Genomic DNA, 21815 nt, shown 5'->3' on the forward strand with positions numbered 1-21815 from the left:
TTTTGAACACTCACTGGGGCACTGAAGGGTAAACATTACAGCTCAAGGGACACATCGATTTTGGAAAAAGGAACTGACACCCGTAGATCAGGTTGAGGGGGGGGGGGGGGAAAGTTCAAATGTGAATGTAAAATGTCAAAAATATTTATTTCAATAATGATTGTATACATTTTCTATTTTAACAGCAAATATTAAATGAAAAAATGTAAATTTTACTAATATTAAAACAAATTCTTTTAATAATCCAAATCATTTTTAAATTGCATTGTTTATAATTTAGCTACAATTAACCATTTAATAAAATGAAGAAAAGGTTTATCTTACAATTTTTTGATTTCATGTAAAATTACTTATTTTAATAAGTCATGCTTAAAATGTTTTTAAAAATATTTATTTTAAATCTTTTATAAATTGTGTATTCTAATCAAAATGATCTACCTTTTTTAAATTGTTCCATCAATTGTTTAAAATGTAAATCATGAACCAATTAGTTATTTTAATAATTCCTTTGAAACATTTTATTAAGTTGATTACAATAAATTAACCAATTAAAAGTGTTAATTTTTCAAATATGTACAATTATTTTGAAATAATGAACTTAAAAAATGTTAATTCATTAAATTACAACAAATCAATTTAAAAAAGAAATTGTTAAGCAAATATTTGTGCTTTATGTAAAAATATTTACGATTAAGATTTTATTTTGTTTTAAATAAAAACTAAATTATACATAATGGACTAATTATTCAGTAAAATAACGCATTTTTAAATTGGTCTTGTCAAACTCATTTAATTGCAATTATAACAAAAATAAAATACATGAAATTGTTTAAACTACGTATATATACAGTATGTAGAAATACAAATTGATACATTTGTAAATTTACCGACTTTGGTATAAAACACCTAAATTAATGCAACAAATATTACAGGACTCTTGATTATGTTAATGCACGGTAGTGGCGCAGATGGAGCGGGCCGTACGTGGCCCGTGGGCCATACTTTGCCCATCCTGCATTCGACAAGTTGACCCCTGTTGTTTTGTTTTTTTTCTTCCCCCCTTTCTAATGTTTAGCAGTAATCCTTGTTGTGTTAAAGTAAATTCTAGCACGCGCTGTGCGACCTAAAGCTTTGCCGACTGCGCACCTTTTGGGCGAAAGCGGCTCCAAATGTGCCTCGTCCACAAAAAAGGTCGCCTAAAATCTGCCTCGAGCGCAAAGAGTTGTTCTGTTTTATGTCATCCACTGGCACTGAAAACAGCAAAATCAACAACAATAAAATTCCAGAAGGTTAAGACGCATGTCATTTTATTCCCTGGAGCCACCATATATACACATACTGTATATATACAGTATATACACATTATCCACTATTTAAAAATGTATCTACAAGTGTATATTAGAATCACAGTTTGGATATTCCACACTGACAGAGCCCACAGAAGTCATTGCACAGAACCAGGAAAAGGATATTTATACAAAAAAATATATATTTAAAAAAAAAAAAAAAAAAAAAAAAAAATCACATTCTACAGGCGTCAGTTGAAAGCTACCCAAATCATTTTTCATCAGAGGCTTGCGAATCCCATCGAAGCGACTTTCACGCTCCTTGTAATAGCCGAAGGATTTGATACCTCACACCACACGCTGGCGTTGATCTGAACGATCAGCGCGCCGTGTGAAAGCGCGCACACAGTTGCTGCAGTTCGCAGGGGAAAAGCTGGAATTTTGGGAAATTAATTTTTAGAACGTTGACGCAGACGTGTCATTACATCTAATTATTCGATTGCGGTGTGCTGTGTTGCCTTGTAAAAGCAGCAAGATCCTGCGCTTTGCTGGGTTCTGGTTGAAAGGATGGGCGCACAAATTCCGCAGGTTACAGCGCTGATGTGGCTATTTTGTTGCATTTCCGTGTTAAGAGTGTAATACGTTTATATTTTCTCCGAAATAACCTAGCTGGAGGGCTCGACCTCTCGCAAAGCGCGCCGAAGCGGTTTTATGCGACGCCGCGTGAGATATGATCAAATCAAGACCCTTTGTATCGACTGGCCGTCGTTCCCTTCATCTCATATGCGCGCGTGTGACCTAAAAGCAAAGAGCGATTACGGCGCGCGATGGAACAATCATCAAAGTCAACGTGGGTCGGTCGAGCCAATAAGACCCGACAAGTGCAGCGAGGACGTGAGCCCCAAACCAAACCCTCGGCGAGATCGAAGGAAAAAAGCCAGCGAAATATTGCAGTGCACATACATGGCTTAGACCGACCGGCAAACACAAAAAGAACCAAACTAAAAGAAAGGACGCACATTGCACTTTGTCCCTGGATAGATTTGTTTTGCAGCTACCAAGATAGAGATACTTCGACTCAGTGACACTACAAAGACAGATAATAAGAATACCTCAACATTTAAGCCATTTCCATACTCAGCAAGCGAACTTGAGCACTAATTTACATTCAAATCAACGTAAGTCTTAAATCCCGCGTGGTGACGCACCCAAAGGAAAAAAAAAAGGAAATTCTACAAACGTGGGACAGTTGACACCTGTTGACTTAAAAATGCTAAATTTTGCCACAAATATGTAATTAGGTGTGATTTTAAAGTGGGTTTAGTGAGGGGGGGGGAGAAAAAAGTTTTTTTTTTTTTTTTTTAATAAAGTAACTCTCACCCAAGAAGCTAATTACAGTGCACAACATTTTGTGAAAATTCCTACTCGATTCAACTTTACGATTACTTTTTAAAAATTATATTCATTTAGCATATAGAGATGGGCGAGTACTAAAAGCAGGTATCGGTATTAGGCCGCTTAATAAATTGCTTTTGTAAAGTTGTTATTATTGCATAGAAATCGTTTATTTTTTTTCACTTTTTCGCTGTCTTTCTCACCTGACTGCTAACCTTGTTCAGTTCCTGTACTGTTGCGCTACTGCAATAAGAGCAAAGGTATTCTAATCTTAATTTTATTTTATTTTGAACAAAATGAAGGAAAAAGGAAAAGCAAAAATGGAGCCATGAATTGAAATCAGAAACTGAGCAAGAGAGAAGGAAAAAAAAAATATAATAATAATAATTAAAAAAAAAAAAGAAAATCGCTTTTTTTGTGGGTCAGGAAATAGTGCTTTCAATTTTAATTGTACAAAGGTGAGCAGAAAGCTAACAAAAATGTTTTGTTTAAAAATGTTGCTTCTAACTTATCTGAAAAAAAGGCAATATTTTCACTAAATGGCAAGAATTTTCAATTTCCGGTCACCTTCAAGGTCGTAATCATTACGATCAAAATAAAAACTTTTAAGTCATTGGAAAGAGAATTTGTTGTGACAAGTGAGAGAGAAAGCAAAAATGTTTGGAGGTAATTCTTCCAAAGTCCATTTAAATTGACAGCAATCCTAATTTATCTTATTCAAGAAAACAGAAGTTAAAAAAAAAAAAAAAGGCTGGAACAATCAAACATGGGGAAATAAAATCTGTGAAACAAAAAAGGAAAATGAATTAAACTAAATCACATTCAGACTGGCATTATGTACAATTTCTTCCATTTCAAAGAGCTTCTGGTTGAGATGCTTGCAAACGTCGTCTAGCACCGCGTCACAAAATGGCTGCCGCTTCACATATGGAGTGCATTATTAGCCAAGCGGCATTTTGAAAATATTTTGGCATTGAGGTTTACTTGGCGGATGGCGTTGTCTACGATAGAACCAAGAGACAAAAATTACCCCCCCCTCCCCTCCACACACACTTATGAGTCCATTTTGTTTGTGAGAATTTCCAGCCGAAGAGTGAGTCTACATTTCACAATCTCCTAGCCGGTAAAAAGTCCACAGAGGAATCGCGGCATGGCTCACGACCAGGAAGATCTGTTGTACCAAAAGAGGTGCAAAGTCGCCGGGACAATTCAAGTAAGTCGGAACGTGAAGAAGAAAAGGAGGTGGTCTCCAAAAGGATGCTACTGGCACATTCGTACGAGTCCTTCATGTTCTGGATGCGAGGTGACCAAAAGGTGTTCCGTTTTGAAAAGCCCGTCCTTCAAATAGTCCTTGGTCCTTGACTTACTTCCTCCTCGCTCCGTCTACGGGGTCTCGCTGCTGTTTTATCAGCTTCTCGATCTCGGCGCCCAATGTCTGAAGGTTCTCCTGGAAAATGAGAGGTCCTGAGGTAAGTTTGGAACGCTGATTTCATAGATCAGAGATTCGCAAAGTGTTGTAAAAATTCCGCTAGCAACACGGAATTTGAAATGTTGAATGTCAATATCTCAGTACATATACTTTTTGTGAAATCTTTGTGTGGTGGCTCGCTTTGGGATTTTTTAATAACGTAAAATATGCATTTTGGCTCAGGGAAAGCGCGACTAAAACAGTTTTGATGCAATGGATTGAAATTTGATACAGTTGTATTTCCATTATTTACGACGGGGACAATTCTTACGTTGCTGTTGACATCCAAACAAATCACAGTCCGGAAACAGATTGTGCTCGAGGTGGACTATCATGGAATTAAAAGGAGGCTTTTTCATACCCAATCTTGAGTGTACCTTGAGAGTGATGTTCTTCAACAGCGTGTCCTCCAGCACCGCCTGCAGCTTCCTGTTGATCTCCAGCGACAAGTCCAGCGTCAGCCCGCTGTCGGCCGGGTGGGACGTGTACAGCGACGCCATGATGCCCCCCCGTCGGCTGATGTGGGCCTTGTTGAAGTCTGACGCCTCTGACGAGAGGGCCCCCGACTCTTCCCTTAGCACGTAGCTCTGGATGATTCTGCGCAGAGCAGGAAGACAAGACGGGTCAGTGGCCTCTTTCACACACAGATACAAGACCTACGGAAAGCCCTTTGAGCAGTTATTTGATATCGCTGACGTCCACCTTAAGGTCCATGTACTAGTTTGTCAGACAATTCCGTGCACAAGAACAACAACTGTTTTACTAGTAACACAGTTGTCAACTAGTGCACAAGTTTTGCCTCAATAGTAACTATGCCAAAGTCACCCTACTGGCGAGGACAACGAGTGGATGTCAAGGATACTGGAAAAAAAACAAAAAACCTCAAATTGCTTGATGAAAAGCAGTTTTCGGCATTTCTTCCATATCCTGGCTGTCAGGGATATCGAACAAACGCTCACATGGCTTAGAAAGCCATTGCAGCATTGAATTCGAGATCCTTGGTATCCAGCTTAAGGTCGTACCAGCAGACCAAAAGTAGTGAGAAAAATGTTCAGTTGGATATCGAGTAAATGCTCAAACAGCTTTCCATAAAGACCCAGCATTTATGTGCCGTTTACACAGAACTCAGCAAAGGGGATATTACCGCGACTTTCACACAGTCAGATATATTGCCGCAGTTTATTTTTGTTTCAATAAAAAAAAGTAACTTGACAAATCAATTTAGGGGTTTTCTTGATGGTGGAGCAGACAGGACTACAATACTGGTCACTAATTCGAGGATCCTCATTAAGACCAACTAAAGTTAGGTTTTCTGTAAAATAATGAAATATTGCAAAATGAAAGCTAGGTTTCACATTGGGATCATAATAATAATAGATCTTAGGTTTTAAAAACAATGTGATGAGCTGACTTGAAAAAGCAATTTACTGAGGAGGTAACGTATCAGAAAAGCAAGCCAGTAAATAACCAGCCAACCGTGCATTGATACTTTAAAATAAAGAAGCTAATTTTAGGCTGCGCACATCACAGCTGCAGAAAGGCGGAAGTCAGCATTTCACCTGCAGTGGAGATAATAAATATGCTGACTGCAAACGAGCGAAGAGGAGTGGATAACATTTCCTTCTTTAATTAGTCTTTTTCCTTCTGCATACTAACAAGAAAGTCAAACTAAAAGACAGGAAACACATGACAATGTAAATATAAGAACTACAGTGAATGTTTGTAAGCATTACAGAAGAGAACTGCCTGCAGCATAAAAAGACGCCTCCACACAAACGCAGGCTCCACATAAAAGGACACTTAACTGATACTAGACGTGCGTCATGAGTGCGTTAAATAATAATAATAAAAAAAAAAAAAACTGACAGAACTTACACCTGCGGCTGTAGGCCGATGGCACGTCAAAGTTTCGAAAAAATAAAATAAAATGAAAACAACTTTAAATAGCGGTCAAGCATGTTCTCAAGCCGTAGTCAGCCAACCACCAGGGGGCGAACACAAGCTGCCTAAATAGCAAGCGAGCGCAACCTGCAGCGAGAGTCTGAAGTCACTCGGCGGACTGATGACGAGATGAAGTAATTTCGAGAAAAAAATAACAGCAAATATATATATATATATTATTTGTGGAAAAATTAATAGGCTTTACCCTTAATAAAACGCCTGGCACTCACTGCAACGTAGCAAATAAACCTGGGCCACTATGTGAGAAAATCCAGAATATTTTAGCCATCTTCAAATGTGTGAGAGGAAACAAAAACAGAACCAAACCCCGCCCATGCTTTGGAAAGAGCAACACCCCACTCCCACCTCCTCCTCGCCACTCAACTGACAATTTTACAGAGCTATTTTTAGCTCTTCGACCGTGGGATCCGTTCCGAATTGCAATGTAGGTTGAGCCAAAATGGCAATTGAAGAGTATTTGCTGGGAGCGATCTGATATAGCACCTCAGTGGACTGTTTGCACAGACCATTTGCTCATCAGTGGATTTAAGTCAATGGATTTGCTCATTACAGTGAAATGGATTTAGTGGCAGCAGCTATGAGTGTCAATTAGGGGAGAGGAGGGGACTCCCCGTTTTCCTGCGGCTTGGCAGAGGTCCACTTGGGTGCGATTGCGCTGACATCCTTCACCCCCCCCAGCTCATGGCCGTGAATATGAATCATCGAATATGCATGCTAATGCATTCTAGCCCCCCGACTCCACTATAAATAGCTCTTAATGAATCTTGGCACAAAGGACGAAGCGTAGGTAAGAATTTGGAAGTCTGTGTTAGCGTGTTGAGGAGGGGGTGGGGAGTGGGCCTTGTCATTAATGGGTCTAAGCATATGATGTCCTTAAAGGTCAATGGAGTGATGTATGGTAGAGCTCAAGATACCTGTAATAATTCAAATTAATGGAGCTGGGTTTTTTTCTTAAAATTCCTAATGAAAAATTTACAAATTCTTCTCTCTTAACCGCATTAGTGTTACATACAGATTTTTAGCTTGCTAAATAACTGGTTAAAAAATTATTTAAATGATAAAGGATAATAAAATAGCATGAATTATACTCAAATACAACTTTGATCCTAAAATTGGTACATTAAAATATATTTGAATGGAAATGGTTCATTTCTTTGTTTTAAATATAATACAATTAACATTGGCATGCATTATTATATTAAAATAAAAACAAACACTTGTTACGTTACTTTTAGCCTTGATTCCCCTAAAATAGCTCAATTCTAGTGTATTTATTCATTTATCTCAATAGAAATTGCGAAGAATAAAATCAAATTAACTATTTTACACATACATCATTTTATTAAATGAATTCATTGTAATTAATACCAGTTATAAACAGCACAAATTATTGTCATTAAAATACACACATTTATTGTTAGTGTGTGTGTTTTACGTCATCTAAGTGACCTGGCCTCACTGTGCGTTTTAAAATTTAAAGGTCGCCTTTAGCACAAGCTTCCAGACCACTGGTGAATTTGAACAGAAGGAAAAAAGGAGTACATCATCCCATAAAAATGTTTTTCCTCCTTCTTAAACTTATATGACAAATAGCACAGTATCTGCTCCACCATATTTTTACTTAAATGAGTTACCACACTTTCAAAATGATGATGATGAAAACCAGAAAACGCAGAAAACCAACAACAAACAACAAATCCATTCATTCTCCCTGCCTCTATTGGAACTCACTTGGTCTTTTTACGGATCTCCTCCACCAGCTGCTTGATGTGATCCTCCATGAACTCAATTTTCTCCTGCTTGCGGGCCAGCGCCTTCTGCAGACGGACGATGCGCTCCACCAGCACGGCCTTGTCCACCTCCGGGAAGCTGTCCACGACCACCACAGAGGGACCCGAGTGGCTCTCCGGCGAGCGCTCCTCAACTCCGCCCCCGTGGCGTGCGTTCAAGGACCCTGGTGAAAGGTAACGGGCAATACAAGCAGTCAGCTAACATTTTTCAAACAACTGTGGTATTGCTCTTTTTGTGGGACGTCTCGCGCGTGTCGAACAATTGGAAAACAACTCCTTTGATGACACTGGTGTGATGAAAGATTTTGAACAAACCAGATGAAGCACCTGAGGAACTCGATCGGCTGCCCATGCTGCCGCCATCGCGGTCGCAGCCTCCATTCTCAACCTGCTCCAGTCGCTTTCGAGCTGAGACGGAACAGAGAGGAAGGGAAAAATGTATTTCTTATTGTAACAGTCAAATAAAAACCCAAACGAACAAATTCAACATCATTTCGTGGTGGGTGCAGCAGGGTGTACAGTGAACCCTCATTTATCCAATATTGACAGACCGTAAAAAACATCCTTTTAAGTTTTAATCCTCTGACACGCTTGAAACACATTTAAGCTTATTAAAAATTTTTTAGAACACATTGTAAACATATTTGAACACAAAATAATAATAATCGCAAGCATAAAATGTATAGCAAATACAGTATGTATCATTGCGGCTGTATACATTCATGTGCCTATAAGAGGCAGGGCCTGCTGGGGAGGAGTCTGACATCTGGGTGTGAGCAGTGGCTGACAGCAGCTCCTGCGCTATTGACTAATTGCGTGTACGCGTACATTTGTGCCTGAATCGTGTGTGTGCATGTTTGATGCGCTAATCTGTGACTCAATATGTTCATACTTATTTTAGAAGCGTACGCACAAGCTAGTTTATTTCTGTACATTCTTTTTCCTTTTTTTTTCTATTGTACAATACAGTGCTGTTGTTCTTCGTTAAAACATTGTTTTGGTGGCGCTGGAATGGATTAATGGCATTTCCATTTGTTTCAATTGGGAAAGCTGATTAGGGATAGCAGTGCTGAGTCACGAGCATGGTCACGGAACAAATTAAACTTTTACATCAAAGCACCACCGTACACTATAAAAAAAAAAATATATATATACATTGCTTAAAAAAATTTCAATATAGCGGGGGCTTGAACAATGGAGTGTAACAGCAGGGGAACACTGTACAATTCTGTGCTCATCAAAGGAGAATTGTTCAGCCTTAGCGGAGGTCTGCACTCGACTGATTACCATTCTCGGCATCCATCTATTTCTGTCTGAAGCAGAACATTTTGATTTCTCACCTAATTATCTTAACCTTCACGTCACTGTATTCATTATTCATCACGCACTTCAATCCTGTGCATTTCAAATCCTTAACATTTAAATTGATGCCAAAGCAAAGCCTTATTACTTTCTTCACGCCTGCGCCAATAAAAGTGATGCCGGTTGAGATAGAGTGCACGCTAATCTCCGAAAAGCTTGGAGGGGAAAAAAAAAAAAACAAAGAAAAAGAAAAAGACCAGAATGATTAGAAAGTTGGTATCAAGTCTGACTGTAACTACGACGAATGATCACAGGCTGCCTCAAGGAATCCTGAACTACTTTCTCAGCATGTATGCACGTCTCGTGCATACGCGACCACAATGCTGAACTTGCCGTGTGTGACTAGCGAAACAAGCAGGAGCGAGCGCGCCATGAATGATTCTCTGCCATTTATCGGTACACAGGCGCTGACAGCAAAACTTGAGTAGTGTGACAGCAAGGACTTTTTCAACAGAATACCATTAAAGTAGTGCTTCTCCAATTAGGGTTCCCGGACCCCTGTGAGCCATAGCTTGAGGACCCATAATTTGCAATCAATTATGTCCTGTTATTTTTAAAAGTGCATCGGTACATAACAAACCAATTATGCCAGTCTTTGTTAGTTTCCCGTCAAATCCCACCAAATATTAATTTGTTATCATAACATTGACTTTTTTTCTTAAAAAACAGGCAACTTATTAATACCTATGGCATTTAGCAGTACACATGGTATTTATGTTTAATTTAGCCAGTAAAACTAGACTGGGCTAACGCAATGTTTTAATTTAGCAGGAGAGTGATTTGAAGCATTATGGCTAGAATTAAAGTTCATTATGTGCTTATTAAGTGGATTTAAAGGTCGTTTCCCGACCTTGTGTCAGCTGCTTGGTCAGGTCCTTGATGTTGGCCGCCTGTTTCCTCTTCTGAGTCACCAGCTCGTCTCTCAGCTCGTCGACTCGCGTCTTGAGCTGGCCCAGCTCGCCTTCCAGCGCCGTCCTCTCCTCCTGAAGGCCGCGCACTTCCTGCTGCCTCAGCACCTCCTCCCGCTTGAGCCGTCGCGACTGCAGGATGAAAGACGGAGGGGAAATGAAGGAAAAAGGCTACATCAGCCGCGTCAATAGATTTTACATTTAGGTGCAGCCGTACAATGAGATTGCATCTCAGGCTAAATGTAATTGCGTTTCGAAACACATTTAATAATACCAATGACAAAATGTTTGATTCAAATTAGTATCATTAATTCATCCATCCATCCATTTTCTGTACAGCTTATCGTGACTCGGAGCGTGTAACAGCTGGTGTAACTCATGTTGTGGTGAGTGTCATGATTTCCTTCCTGAATGGCTTGGGAGTAAACATCATTACTATTATACTATGCACCTGTTTCTTTATGTTGATAAAACAAAACAAAAAACAAAGCAGCACAAAATGGCCATGTGGCAGAGGCTAAAGGCTTAATCAGTTGCAGTCATGTGTTCCTTGACATGTCATTCATCAGCGAGCGCTCCCAACCTTGTCGTCCAGCGCGCTGCTGGTCTCCTCCAGCTCGGCTTGCAGCTCGGCGAACCTGCTGCCGAGTTGATCCAGCTGGGACTGCAGGGCGTTGCTCTCCGACTGCAGCTGCGCGTTTTTGCTGCTGAGCTTCTCGGTGAAGCCCAGCAGCTCGGCCTCGCGCTCCCTGCTTCCCTGCACGTCGCGCTGGAGGTCGGCCATCTGGTTGTTCAACGAGTCTACCTCGTCGCATCGGGACGTGAGCTCTTGTTGGTCCCTGTGATACATCACAAAACAGTCAATCAACTGGAGAGAGGTGTGTTTTGAAATGGATTAGTGATTCAAATTAGGCAAGAAGTAGGGCAGAATGCTGAAAATTAAATACAGGCAATACCAATTAAAGTGTATGACGTGGATAGAAAATATATTTGCATGGTGATAGACCAGTTTGACCAGTGTTTCCCAACCAGCCAAGGTACACACTGTATTTCAGAAAAAGATAACGAAACACCAGCAGACAATGTCACAAAAAAGTATTTACAGTAGAGCGTTGACGAACACGTTTTTTTTTTTTAAGATAAGAGCTGTCGCTCGGCCGATTGTTTTATTTGATTTGATTTTAAACTTGAGATGCAAGTGCTGTATGGTGGCAACTCGCTTCAAAACAAGCAGAAATTTGGCATATCGGGACCTCTTCTTCTTTTTAAAAAAAAAAAAAGCTGTTAATCGCCACTCCCAGTAGACGTTCACTGTCAAACTAAACATAAAACAGAATTACACATTTTGTAAAAACAACGACATAGCTATGCTTGGGAAAGTCTGCTAACAAACAATGCAAAACGCCACAGACGAGCTAACAAAACTAGCATCGACGCTGCCGTAGTTATAACCCTCTAACCAACGGATGTTTGAACACAAACGGTGGAGCAACACAAGGAGACTGATAATATATAAATAATTAAAATTAATACAAATAAATACAAGCATATATTCTTTATCACTTGTGAAAAATGACGAACATTACTGTAGCCTAGTTACAGTTGTGAGTGTTAATATTGCTGCATAACAGGGGATTACTATACCTTGAAACACATGCGGATTCCCGCATTATGGCTCTGATACCACCTCCAAAGGCAGAAAATATACAGGTCGCCTCCGTCAAAAATTTCGCGTCAAAAAAGCAACATTGGAAAAGGCAGAAAAATGGCAGCTTTTACTGGTAGCATCAAAGGAACTTGGTGATCTCTTGCAATATTCAACTTATGATTATTATTATTATTTTTTTTAAATAAGCTTGTAACATTAAAAAAATCCTTTCTAAATGGTTTAAATTTTTCCAAATTTAAATGTTAATTCTTGTAACATTCAAAACGTTTTATTTTTTTAATTTGTTTTTACATGCTTTTTAATATAAAAAAGAAATTGCATGATAAAAAAAAAAAAACAGCTGCAAATAAATGGCCCTCCCGGTATGTCAAGTGCAAGATTTTTGGCCAGTGGACAGATACCGTTCATGCTGGTCCTGGAGCACGTCCATCTTGTTCAGCTCATCTCTCTGGCGCCCGATCTCGGCTTTCTGCCTATTGATGATCTCCCGGTATTTGCTCAGCTCGTCCTCCCAGCGCGGACGCTCGTCCTCCAGACACTTCAACTGCAGAGCGTGACAAGCTGGTTGGAAGAGGCGCAGTAGCGGCGATAGCGCGATGCAGCCGAGCGGCACGCGGCGTGACACAAACCTTGGTGCGAAGAGTGTCCAGCTCATCCATGCTCTCCTTGTAACTCCTCTTTAGGTCTTCCAGCTCTTTGGCCTTCACGCGATGCACCTGCAACAGCCGCAAATCTCTCAACCTCAGAATCTTATAAAAAGAAGAGTAGTCCAGACTAAGAGTTTTATTGCTATAAGAAACATTTTTATCCATGAAATCCTACGTAAACACGATAAATTACAACCAAATCTGCGAAGATTTGGCGGAGGTATAAGCCTCCGATAATGGGTGTAAGTATAAAGCGTCATCTGTTTTCATTTGTATTTTACAGCCGCATCATTTAAATCAGTGTTGCCTTCTTGTGAAATTGTTTGTGTGGTGCGCTCATTAGGAACATGAAAGCAACGTGTAATGAATGATCTTTTGTCTCATCTTTTAAACAGAGCCATTAACAGGACTGGTGAGAGTCAACTTTTCCAAGAAGCTGTTAGTGGGCCGCCGTATCCACGACAACCTGCAGCTAAATGAGATGGAGGAAAATTTATTTGCTATTTGCTCCGTTAATTCATGACAACCCCGCTTATTTCGATGCTAATGGAGTTGTGTTTTGTATAATTTATGACTGTCTCTTGAGCATAGCGGACTAGGATAAAGGAAGAAAATCAAAGATTTCTGGATGCCTTGTTCATTAGAGGGAGCGGTTATATTTTTCAAAATGGAGCGAATATAAAGTCACGGAAAAGCAATGTAATGTTTGTGTTAAACGCGAAGGTTGGGAAGACAAAGTAGCACGAGACGATTAAATTGAAATGGTGACGTCTCACTCAAAACAACAGCAGCTTTAAGAGCTTTCTAATTATGCGTTCCAATTTGAGGCTTTTGGGGTAAATGAACGAGGCGGTGGCAAGACAGGAAGTGGGTGATGTCTTCTGGGCTTGCTGTCCGAACGCTCTGCTTCATATTGATTATTTCTAGGCCATTTATTTTTAAAGTGTCCTTCCTCTTAAAAAGGAGGGAGAGCAGAACAAAAAACAGGTCATTGTGTTTGGATTAAGAACATGCTTGTGCACATGTGTATGACTTATTCCACGCAAAGGCAATTAAGGGTCTCAAAGTGATGAAAATAAACATTTTGGGGCTTCTTCAAGACCGGCAAGTTATGAAACAATGGGTATCAGGTGTTGATTTCCACTTAACATAATCGCATTTTTTAATTATTATTATTATTATTATTATGTAAATATGGGAGTCATTTCTACGTGGACAAAATGGTGTCACCTCTAACTGGTCCGTTTGTTCCTGCTTGTGTTTCGCCAGTTCTCCTTTGGTCTCCCTCAGTTTTGCATCCAGCTCATTGGATTTGATCTCTTCAGATTCCTACAGGACAAAAAAAAAAAAAAAAAGAAAAAAAAAGAAGGATCATGTCAATGTTGTCATTCAGTGTCTTGCCCTCTCATATCACAGCAGGCAGCTTTTTACCACCACCACAAGGTGCATATGAAAACTGCAGCTAAATTTTACTTTTAATATTATAATTTAATTAATTATCAACCCATCCATTTTCTAAATCGCTTCTCCTAACTAGGGTCGCGGGTGAGCTGGAGCATATCCCACTTGATGTTGGGCGAGAGGCTGGGTACCCCCTAGACTGGTCGCTAGTCAATCACAGGGAACCCCAGGTGTGCCAATATTTTTGAGAACGACTATAAATAGACACATTATGCTTTGATGGCAATACAATGACAGCTAATTTATGATGGTGAGAGACATTTTGGACTCTGGAACAAATTATTCCAAATATAACGGACCTCAATGGGGAATTTTTTTTCCCCAGTTGGCGGTAGACCAGACTCATAGAACAGATTGTGTTTTGCTGTATAATTAAATAAATATAAAATATATCAGACCTGGTATGTTCTGATCATGTCCTGGCAGTTCTTGCGGATCTGCTCCGTCTCCTCTTTGGCTTGCGTCAGTTTCGACGTGACGTCCCTCAGCCTGTCTTTAGACTCCTGCGCACACAGACGGACAGAAACAGGATTCCTTCATCGAGGAACAATCTTTGCCAAACATTGATTCCCATTTGACTTACTCTTGCGAAGAGCCACGCACACAACGAATAGATTGGTTCAGCCATCATTTACTTAGTCTAAAATGGACTGTGGGTCTGCACTTGTTACTGGCCATTTAATGATATGATGGGTTATTGATCTTTTGTGTGTGTGCGTGTGTGTTAGGGTGAGGACGATAGACAACAGACAGAGATGTTTGGGCCTGTTACATTTTACCTACTGATGCCTTTGCTGGGCGCAACTGAAAATAAAGCTTTTTTTTTTTTTTTTTTTTTTAAACAGTCATTATCAAGAAATAGCAACAACCGTAATGATGCGTTTCCTGCAGGGTCATTACTGTACAATTTTCATCCCATTTCATTGTCAATCAAATCAAAAACACAACTCATGTTTTTGTCAAAAGGTTCTGCAAATAAAACGGCACAGTCGCGTCTGATGAACAAGGTGGAATCTAAATGAAGACTATAGACATTAAATGCACATTAAAATAACATTTCGAGTCAATTTAATTAACTGTGGGACCATTTACGATTCGTCCATTCAGGAAGACTCCTTCGATCGGGGCTGCTGTTTTGCTTAGTAACAGTAATAACAGTACAAACCAGCTCAGCAGTTAACTCTTTAATGTCTGTGTGTGGACAAAAATGACACTTGCCTTGTGGGCATCGGCCTCACTCTTGAGTTTGTTCTGGGCCCATTTGACCTTGATAAGATGAGAGTTGATTTCGTCCTTCAACTTGTCCACCTCGCGAGTCAGCCTGCTGACCTCGCCTTCCTGAGAACGACAAAGCAAATGCAATGCAATGACTGCAGGAGCAAAAAAAACAAACAAAAAAAAAAAAAAAGTGTTTGACTTCTTGGAATAATTACAAAACAAAAGCAAAAAAGAAAGACCTTGGCATCACACAGCTGCTGCAGGCGGCCTCTTTCCTGCGCTAGCTGGTTCCCTCGCAGGGCCTGTCGGTCCACTTCCTTTGTGGCCTCCCGCAGCCTCTTCTCCAAACTCTCCTTGTCCCGTCTCAGATCCAGGGCCTCCTTCTCTCCACGCACGTATTTCATCACCATGGTCTCCTTCTCTTGGCGCGCTTCCTCACACTTCCTGTTCACCTGGGGGGAGAGTAGCGGTGGTTTATCTCATTAGCGGTACCTTGACTTCTGAGTTTTTCCAGATACGGGCCAACGCTCGGCCAATTTTTTGTAGTGAGTTCCAATTCAAAATTTTTTATATGTGGCCGCTAAATGATGACGATGCAGCAATCAGTACGTCCAACCTTGTCGCCAGTCCACTTGACTTTACATCTGATAAACATCGGCTCACTAAAGCGTACGGTGTTTGCCGTGATGTGCCCGTCGCACAGCAGAGGAAGCGTGCGCTAGGTGACATGAAGCATTTATCCCGGAGGATGGCCAACTTTTTAAACCCCTCGGCGCCATTACGTGATAAAAGCGGTGTTCCTCAAGCTCTTATTGTTCAATGGACGGTGAAATTAAAACTTGTCGGCTGTGAAGAAAAAATAAAAAACTCAGCATCTGACAAAGTGGCAACCCTGTGTGCACAGTTCCGGTTGAAAAATGTCGATTTACTTTACAGGGGATTATTTCCAATAACAACAAGTTTGATGTGTGAAAACCTCACCTTTCTTGTAGCGCAGGGCAAAAAAATAAAAACAACACTGAGCTTACAGAAAACAATCATTCTTCTTGCAATAACCCGACAGGAAGTGGTTGTTTTAAACCCATAGATGAATTCAGTTGTGGAAAGGTTGTGCAATTTTGTATTTATTTTTTTTTAAACTCCACCATAAATTTCGGCTTTACAGATGCCACCTCTGCTCTGCAAGCAGTTTGTGTTGTGGTAATGACGCCAATTGCGACATGGTGGTAACAGTTGCCATAAGGCAAGTTGGCTTTTTTCCCCCCCCCGCTCCGTACGCACACGTTTGCCCTTTAAAAATCATGCCATGTTTGTTCAAATTTATTTATTTATTTTTAATGTGCAGCACTTTGTTTCAGTTGCAGTTGTGGCGCTCTCTAAATAAAATTCAGTTCAGTTGAGCCTGCTTGCGAGTCACAGCGGTATCAGATGTCCGCTTTTGCACAGCTTATAAAAGGTTCTATTTTTATACTTTTATTTCCGCTGTATGCAGTGCACATTCTTTAAAATCTACTGTCAGCTTTACACACGCCATGTTTACTCGTGAAACATGTAGGTATTTGTCATAGTTATAAAGGTAATTATAGCCACTGAATAGCAGCAGGGGAAAAAAGGTCTATTTGAGGTGTACTGTTTCATTATTCTTTTTATTTAAAAGGAGGAAGCATCTAGCAATTAATTGGGGTTGTTTGAGGAAGTACGGCATATTGTCTTTGAGAACTAGAGCATTAATAACCATAAAAACGAGTGACTCATACAATCCTTGAGGTTATGACCGCTTGAGAAACTCCTCAAGCCACCTTTAAATCAGTACATTAGTCCCATTATTTGAAGCTATGGGGCAAATTTGCCCAAAAAAGCAGGTAGTGTTGTGGACTACAAAATGAACACTGGCCAGAGCAGTGCGTCTAGGAAGGAACAAAAGAACAAGGTGACTTGTTTATCAAAGAGCCATAAAGCATTGGGGTCCTGTTTTACCTGTTCCAGGCGGTAGGTCATCTCCTTCTGCATTTGCATCAGGCCAGCCTTTGCCGCCTGTTCCTGTTGAATGAGTTTGTCCCGAGTCTCCTTCAGCTCCCTCTGCAGCTCCTTTCCCATGCCCTCCAACTGTCAACACACGCGCGCGCACACACACACACACACACACACACACACACACACACACACACACACGCACACACACTGTTTTGGAAAACAGGGTAAGTGTGTTGTCGGCCAACGTGTCAGGGTCCGGCCACACCTAACCTGCCAAACGAGGGCCGCTCTATGCGGCCAATTAGCAGGGAAATCAGATTTTTTTTTATTGACAAGGCAAGCCTGTGTTTGCCTTAATTGCTCCCCATTTTGTATGTGATGTGATGAGTATCAATCTGTCTGTGCTGATAAAATCTCGTCCTTGTGTCCTCATAGAACAGAGCTGCACAAACGGTTTGTGTATCAAAGAGGAGAATGTGTGTACGATATGCTTTGAAAGACATACACATGACATTTAAAAAAAAAATAAAAAATAAAATAAAAAATAAAACCCTAAGGCCAATTTAGCCATTCAGAAACCTGAAGAAAGTCCTGCCCAGAAAAAGAAGCTCATTGACAACAACGGAGAATGGATTTCCTACATCCATATTAGTGACTACCAAATAATAACATCTTTAACAATGTGTTTTGGTAAATGAAAATACCATGTCAACTGAAATGTGTCTAAATATAAAACAAAAACAGCACTAACTTTCCTGATGGTGCCCATGTGCTGCTTCTCCGTCTCTGCTCTCTTTTTCAGCTCCTCCTTCATGTTGTCCTTCTCAGAACAAATGCCCAGGATTAGATCCTGGTGTCTCTTGTTTTCCTCCAGCAAACTTGACAACACATACACAGTGCATAAACACTTTCACAAAAATTTAAGCCCAAAAAAAAGTGACATGTTCAAGAGCTGACACTAAACTGAAATGCTGCGGAATTCATTAAATTACTGAAATGTAGAATATGAGATTTGAAGTTGGAATGGTTTGAGTCAGTCAGTAAATGTGAAAGAAGATGGTAAATGTGTAAAACCTTTAATTTTACAATTTCATTGTGAAAATGTACACATTTGGGGAATGTTATTGTAGTTCTGTATGTGTCAATGAACTGAACAGTTTGAATTTGGAATGGTTGGAATTGGTTGCAAAACGGGGAAGAAGGAAGTAATTAAGTAAAATGTCAGCATCAATTGAGGAATGTCATTATGGGAAATGTGGCATAGTGACAAATGGGGGAATTTCACAAATGTGAAAAATGTTTTCCCAGATGTATTGAATGAGATCAACAGTTTGAATTTGGAATGTGAGGAATATTTGTGCATGTTAGGAAGAGTGAATTATTATTATTTTTTTTTTAATGGAGTGAGAAACTGTAAAAAAAGTGGGGACAATAAAACGAATATTGATTTTGGTGCAGACTAACAGCATTCACACAACAAAAGAAAATGTCAGAATAGTTTACCTCTGGATGGACTTTTCCTGCTGTGCATACTTGTACTGGACACACTTCTCAAAGACCAACATGCAGTCCTCCTGCTCCGAGGGGAGTCCATTGACGGGTGGGCTTCCTTTCCTCCCGCGTTCTCGCTCAACTTCGGGAAGCTGACACGCCATCAGCTCCGACTCCAGCTCGTCCAGCAGAGACTCCTGCGACAGGGACCGCTGGATCTGGGAGATCAGCTTCCGGCTGCATTCCGTGTCATACAGGCTGGACGTGGAAGCGGAGGGTTGGGGGCTGGAGGCGAGCGAGGAGCTGACGGTGTCCGACGTGGGGGTGGAGGGGCCGTTTGAGATGCCGGACGTAGTGGTCGTGGAGTCAGGGGGTGAGTTTTTGCAAGTGCTGTGCATTGATGGGGATGATGGACTCTGGGATAATCCATCGTGGCTGAGCGGCGACGGCTCCTTGCTGACGGATGACTCCTCGTCGCTGTTCGGAGAATCTTTGTGAAAAGTCAGCAAAGGGTCAACAGAGGGCAGGCTTTCAACGGCATCACCTGAGGCCACCAAACAGCCTTCATTTAAAAGAGCCGGCTTGTTCTCTTCGGTTGAACATGTAATACTATCACAGTTGTCATCAGAGGCAGGCCCACCCACTCCTTCTTGTTCCTCCATCTTTGTCTTTGAAAAACTATCTGTTGTAGTTATGATGAAGTCCCCTTTTGTCTGCACAAATTCTTCTGCTGTGCAATCATCCGACGTGGGTTCTTGTTTTTCGACTTCACGTGTGCAGTTCTGGAGTTGCGTCATCTGTGGGAATTCACCTGTCAACTCCACGTCAGACCCCTTCATCTCGTGCGCACCCGAGGCTGCATCGGTTTGTTCCATGGCGCCTTCTATGCATCACTTCTGTCACATCGGGGAGGAAAAACACAATGGAAGGGTGCCAAATATTGTTTCAGGCTATTTATTCAAACTAAAATACCTACAATAAACCTATGCTACTTTGCTTGGCTGGATTGTGAACAGAATCCCAGGAATATTCATTGTAAAGGGTGCCCACAAAGTTCAATTCAAAATAAATATTTAAAGAACAATTCATGATCAGATTTGTTCTCTGTACTCAGTGGTTTATCATCAAACTTTGCAGTCCGGTGGATTGGAAGGGATGGCCCAAGAGTGTTGTCACCTCATTCAACAGATTTCACTTGCCGTGACTTCTCTCTATAGGGTTATATTCACGTGATCATGTATTGAACAAATACATGGGACATCAACGACCGAAAGCAAAAGATCACTGCCGATACCATTGCCACCATTGATGAGACTATGCGGCAGTGATCAAGCCATCTTACATTGATTGATAATGCCTGTACTTATGCGTTTATGTCTTAATGTATATTTTGTTACAGTGGCTTGTTTGCTGTAGTACTCAGTAACATATCTGAAGACGATGAATCTGATTCTGTAATTGAGTACCGTCTTGATGTGTTTCATCTACTACTACTGTTGCCCATATACAGGAGGCAAAAGAAAACAAACAAACAAAAAAACAGTTATACATTTCTCATTTTCTGTGTCTTATCACACACCTTGTAGGTGTTAAATGCATTATGAAAATGTTTCAGTTGTCTTTACTTTAACGTTTGAATTAAGCCAGCTAAGCGCCAATGGGCGTGGATGCTCTTTTTTGACAGGTGTCAGCTGTCACGATAATAAGCCACATCATCGGCTTTTAAGCTCTTGTTAAAACAAATCGTTTGGGTGCAGCTGCGCCGTGTGGATTTCACACCACGTCGTGCTTCTCGACACGCGTTTCGTTTTCATTTCTAACCATTTAAAGCGAGCTAAAGCCTACTATGCAGATGTTAGCACGCAAGGTTATTAGCTTGCTCGCAGCACGTTGAGCTCCGACTCAGCCGTAAATGAACGCCAAATAACACAACAACATATGGCAAAAGATAAATAAACGACGAGAAGACATTAGTCTTGCTGACTAGTTTCACTTGAAGCGATAATGAACGCATTAAGCTAGCATACGTGCTATTAACGACTGTTGTTTCCGTAAAGGGAACACGCATTGGAATAGAAATGCGTTTATATTCACCCACCGAGCGTGGTAAGTCCATGAGTAGCACGATTTTTTCAGGCAGCTTGGGTTATAAAAAAACAAAAACCTGTGAACTTTTATCCGTGGGTCTGTCTGTCTGTCTGTCCTGCCAGCTGATCGGCCCAACAAGTCGTTTTTCATGACACATCAACAAATATGGCCACTGCAGGGGGGAGGGACAGTGGTGTGAAGGACGGACACGTAAACCAATGAAAGTTAACTCTCTATGTGACGTCATTACGTACTTCGCAGATTACTTCCGGCCCCTCCTTGTCTTCTAATGTCAAGTGTGGAAAACGTTTGTGCTTCAAGACCCACATTTGATTTTAAGTCAAAAAAAAAAAAGACATGGAAAACGTTTTTAAAAACACTACAAAATGCCCCTGTTTACAGTTAATGTGATCATAATTGAACCAATTATTTGATAAAATGAATAATTTGTGTTTACTGTGATAGTAAAAATTATAAAAAATATATAGAATAAAAATAAATAAGCATAAATACGATATAAAAAATATTTATTAAATGTAAAAATACAATAATACAGTGACGTGCAGTGAGGTTCATGATTGGTGAGGCACTGAATCAGTCACGTGACATCTGGAGCTCTTTTAAAACTCAACTCAACACTGCCACCGTTGTGCCACCGTACATACCAGATTCCACTGTGCACTTTTAGTGGCTTTTCTGGTCGATTAGAAAGACTAAATACCTTCACCTTCATTAAATATATTAGACAGTCTGTTAAACGTCAGTAAGTACACGTGTGATAAAACGTATATTATTGGTGATGTAATGAGGAAACACCAATGTCTCTTGGGTGAAGCCACGGACCAATCACAGCCTGCCTGAATGGATGTGTGCGTGGTCTCTTGAAGCGTCATGGGAGCGATGCGTATGTGACTTGTAAATGCGCTTCGTATGCATTTGAACAGGGAATATGAAAATTCTGCTATTTTAATGATGACATTTTTGGATTGAAAAAGAAAATCAATGTAAAGCACGGACCATAGACCTAAAATGCAACAATTTAATGTAATCATAAGGTTTGTGTTACTATTCACATGCAGTAGAAAGGAAAGACCAC

At 40.5% G+C, this 21815-nt stretch overlaps 1 protein-coding gene and 1 long non-coding RNA gene across 6 annotated transcripts; one reads left to right on the forward strand and one right to left on the reverse strand.

Annotated features, from left to right (window-relative positions):
• Positions 1-1290: 1290 nt before the first annotated feature.
• Positions 1291-20898, reverse strand: ccdc186 (coiled-coil domain-containing protein 186). 5 transcript variants are annotated; one of them, XM_061755490.1, is made up of 16 exons: positions 20730-20898; positions 18644-19524; positions 17892-18018; positions 17144-17272; positions 15406-15618; positions 15167-15286; positions 14347-14451; positions 13718-13816; positions 12470-12556; positions 12242-12384; positions 10755-11010; positions 10114-10303; positions 8217-8309; positions 7843-8065; positions 4511-4746; positions 1291-4128 (listed from the first exon to the last, which is right to left on the reverse strand). In XM_061755490.1, exons 2-16 carry the CDS (start codon positions 19504-19506, stop codon positions 4022-4024), a joined length of 2991 nt encoding a protein of 996 aa, XP_061611474.1. In that variant the 5' UTR covers positions 19507-19524; positions 20730-20898; the 3' UTR covers positions 1291-4021. The 5 variants fall into 5 exon arrangements, with proteins under 5 accessions (XP_061611474.1, XP_061611475.1, XP_061611473.1 ...); XM_061755491.1 differs by having other exon boundaries at positions 8229-8309; positions 18644-19527; positions 20730-20897; XM_061755489.1 differs by having other exon boundaries at positions 18644-19527; positions 20730-20897.
• LOC133468999 (uncharacterized) lies at positions 4013-13020 on the forward strand. The gene is made up of 4 exons (XR_009785598.1): positions 4013-4150; positions 4551-4772; positions 7872-8075; positions 12883-13020. It is a non-coding gene; the product is annotated as an uncharacterized LOC133468999 (long non-coding RNA).
• Positions 20899-21815: the final 917 nt, after the last annotated feature.

The sequence above is a fragment of the Phyllopteryx taeniolatus genome, chromosome 19 (genome assembly GCF_024500385.1).
Source record: "Phyllopteryx taeniolatus isolate TA_2022b chromosome 19, UOR_Ptae_1.2, whole genome shotgun sequence".
In the NCBI taxonomy this organism is placed as follows: domain Eukaryota; kingdom Metazoa; phylum Chordata; class Actinopteri; order Syngnathiformes; family Syngnathidae; genus Phyllopteryx; species Phyllopteryx taeniolatus.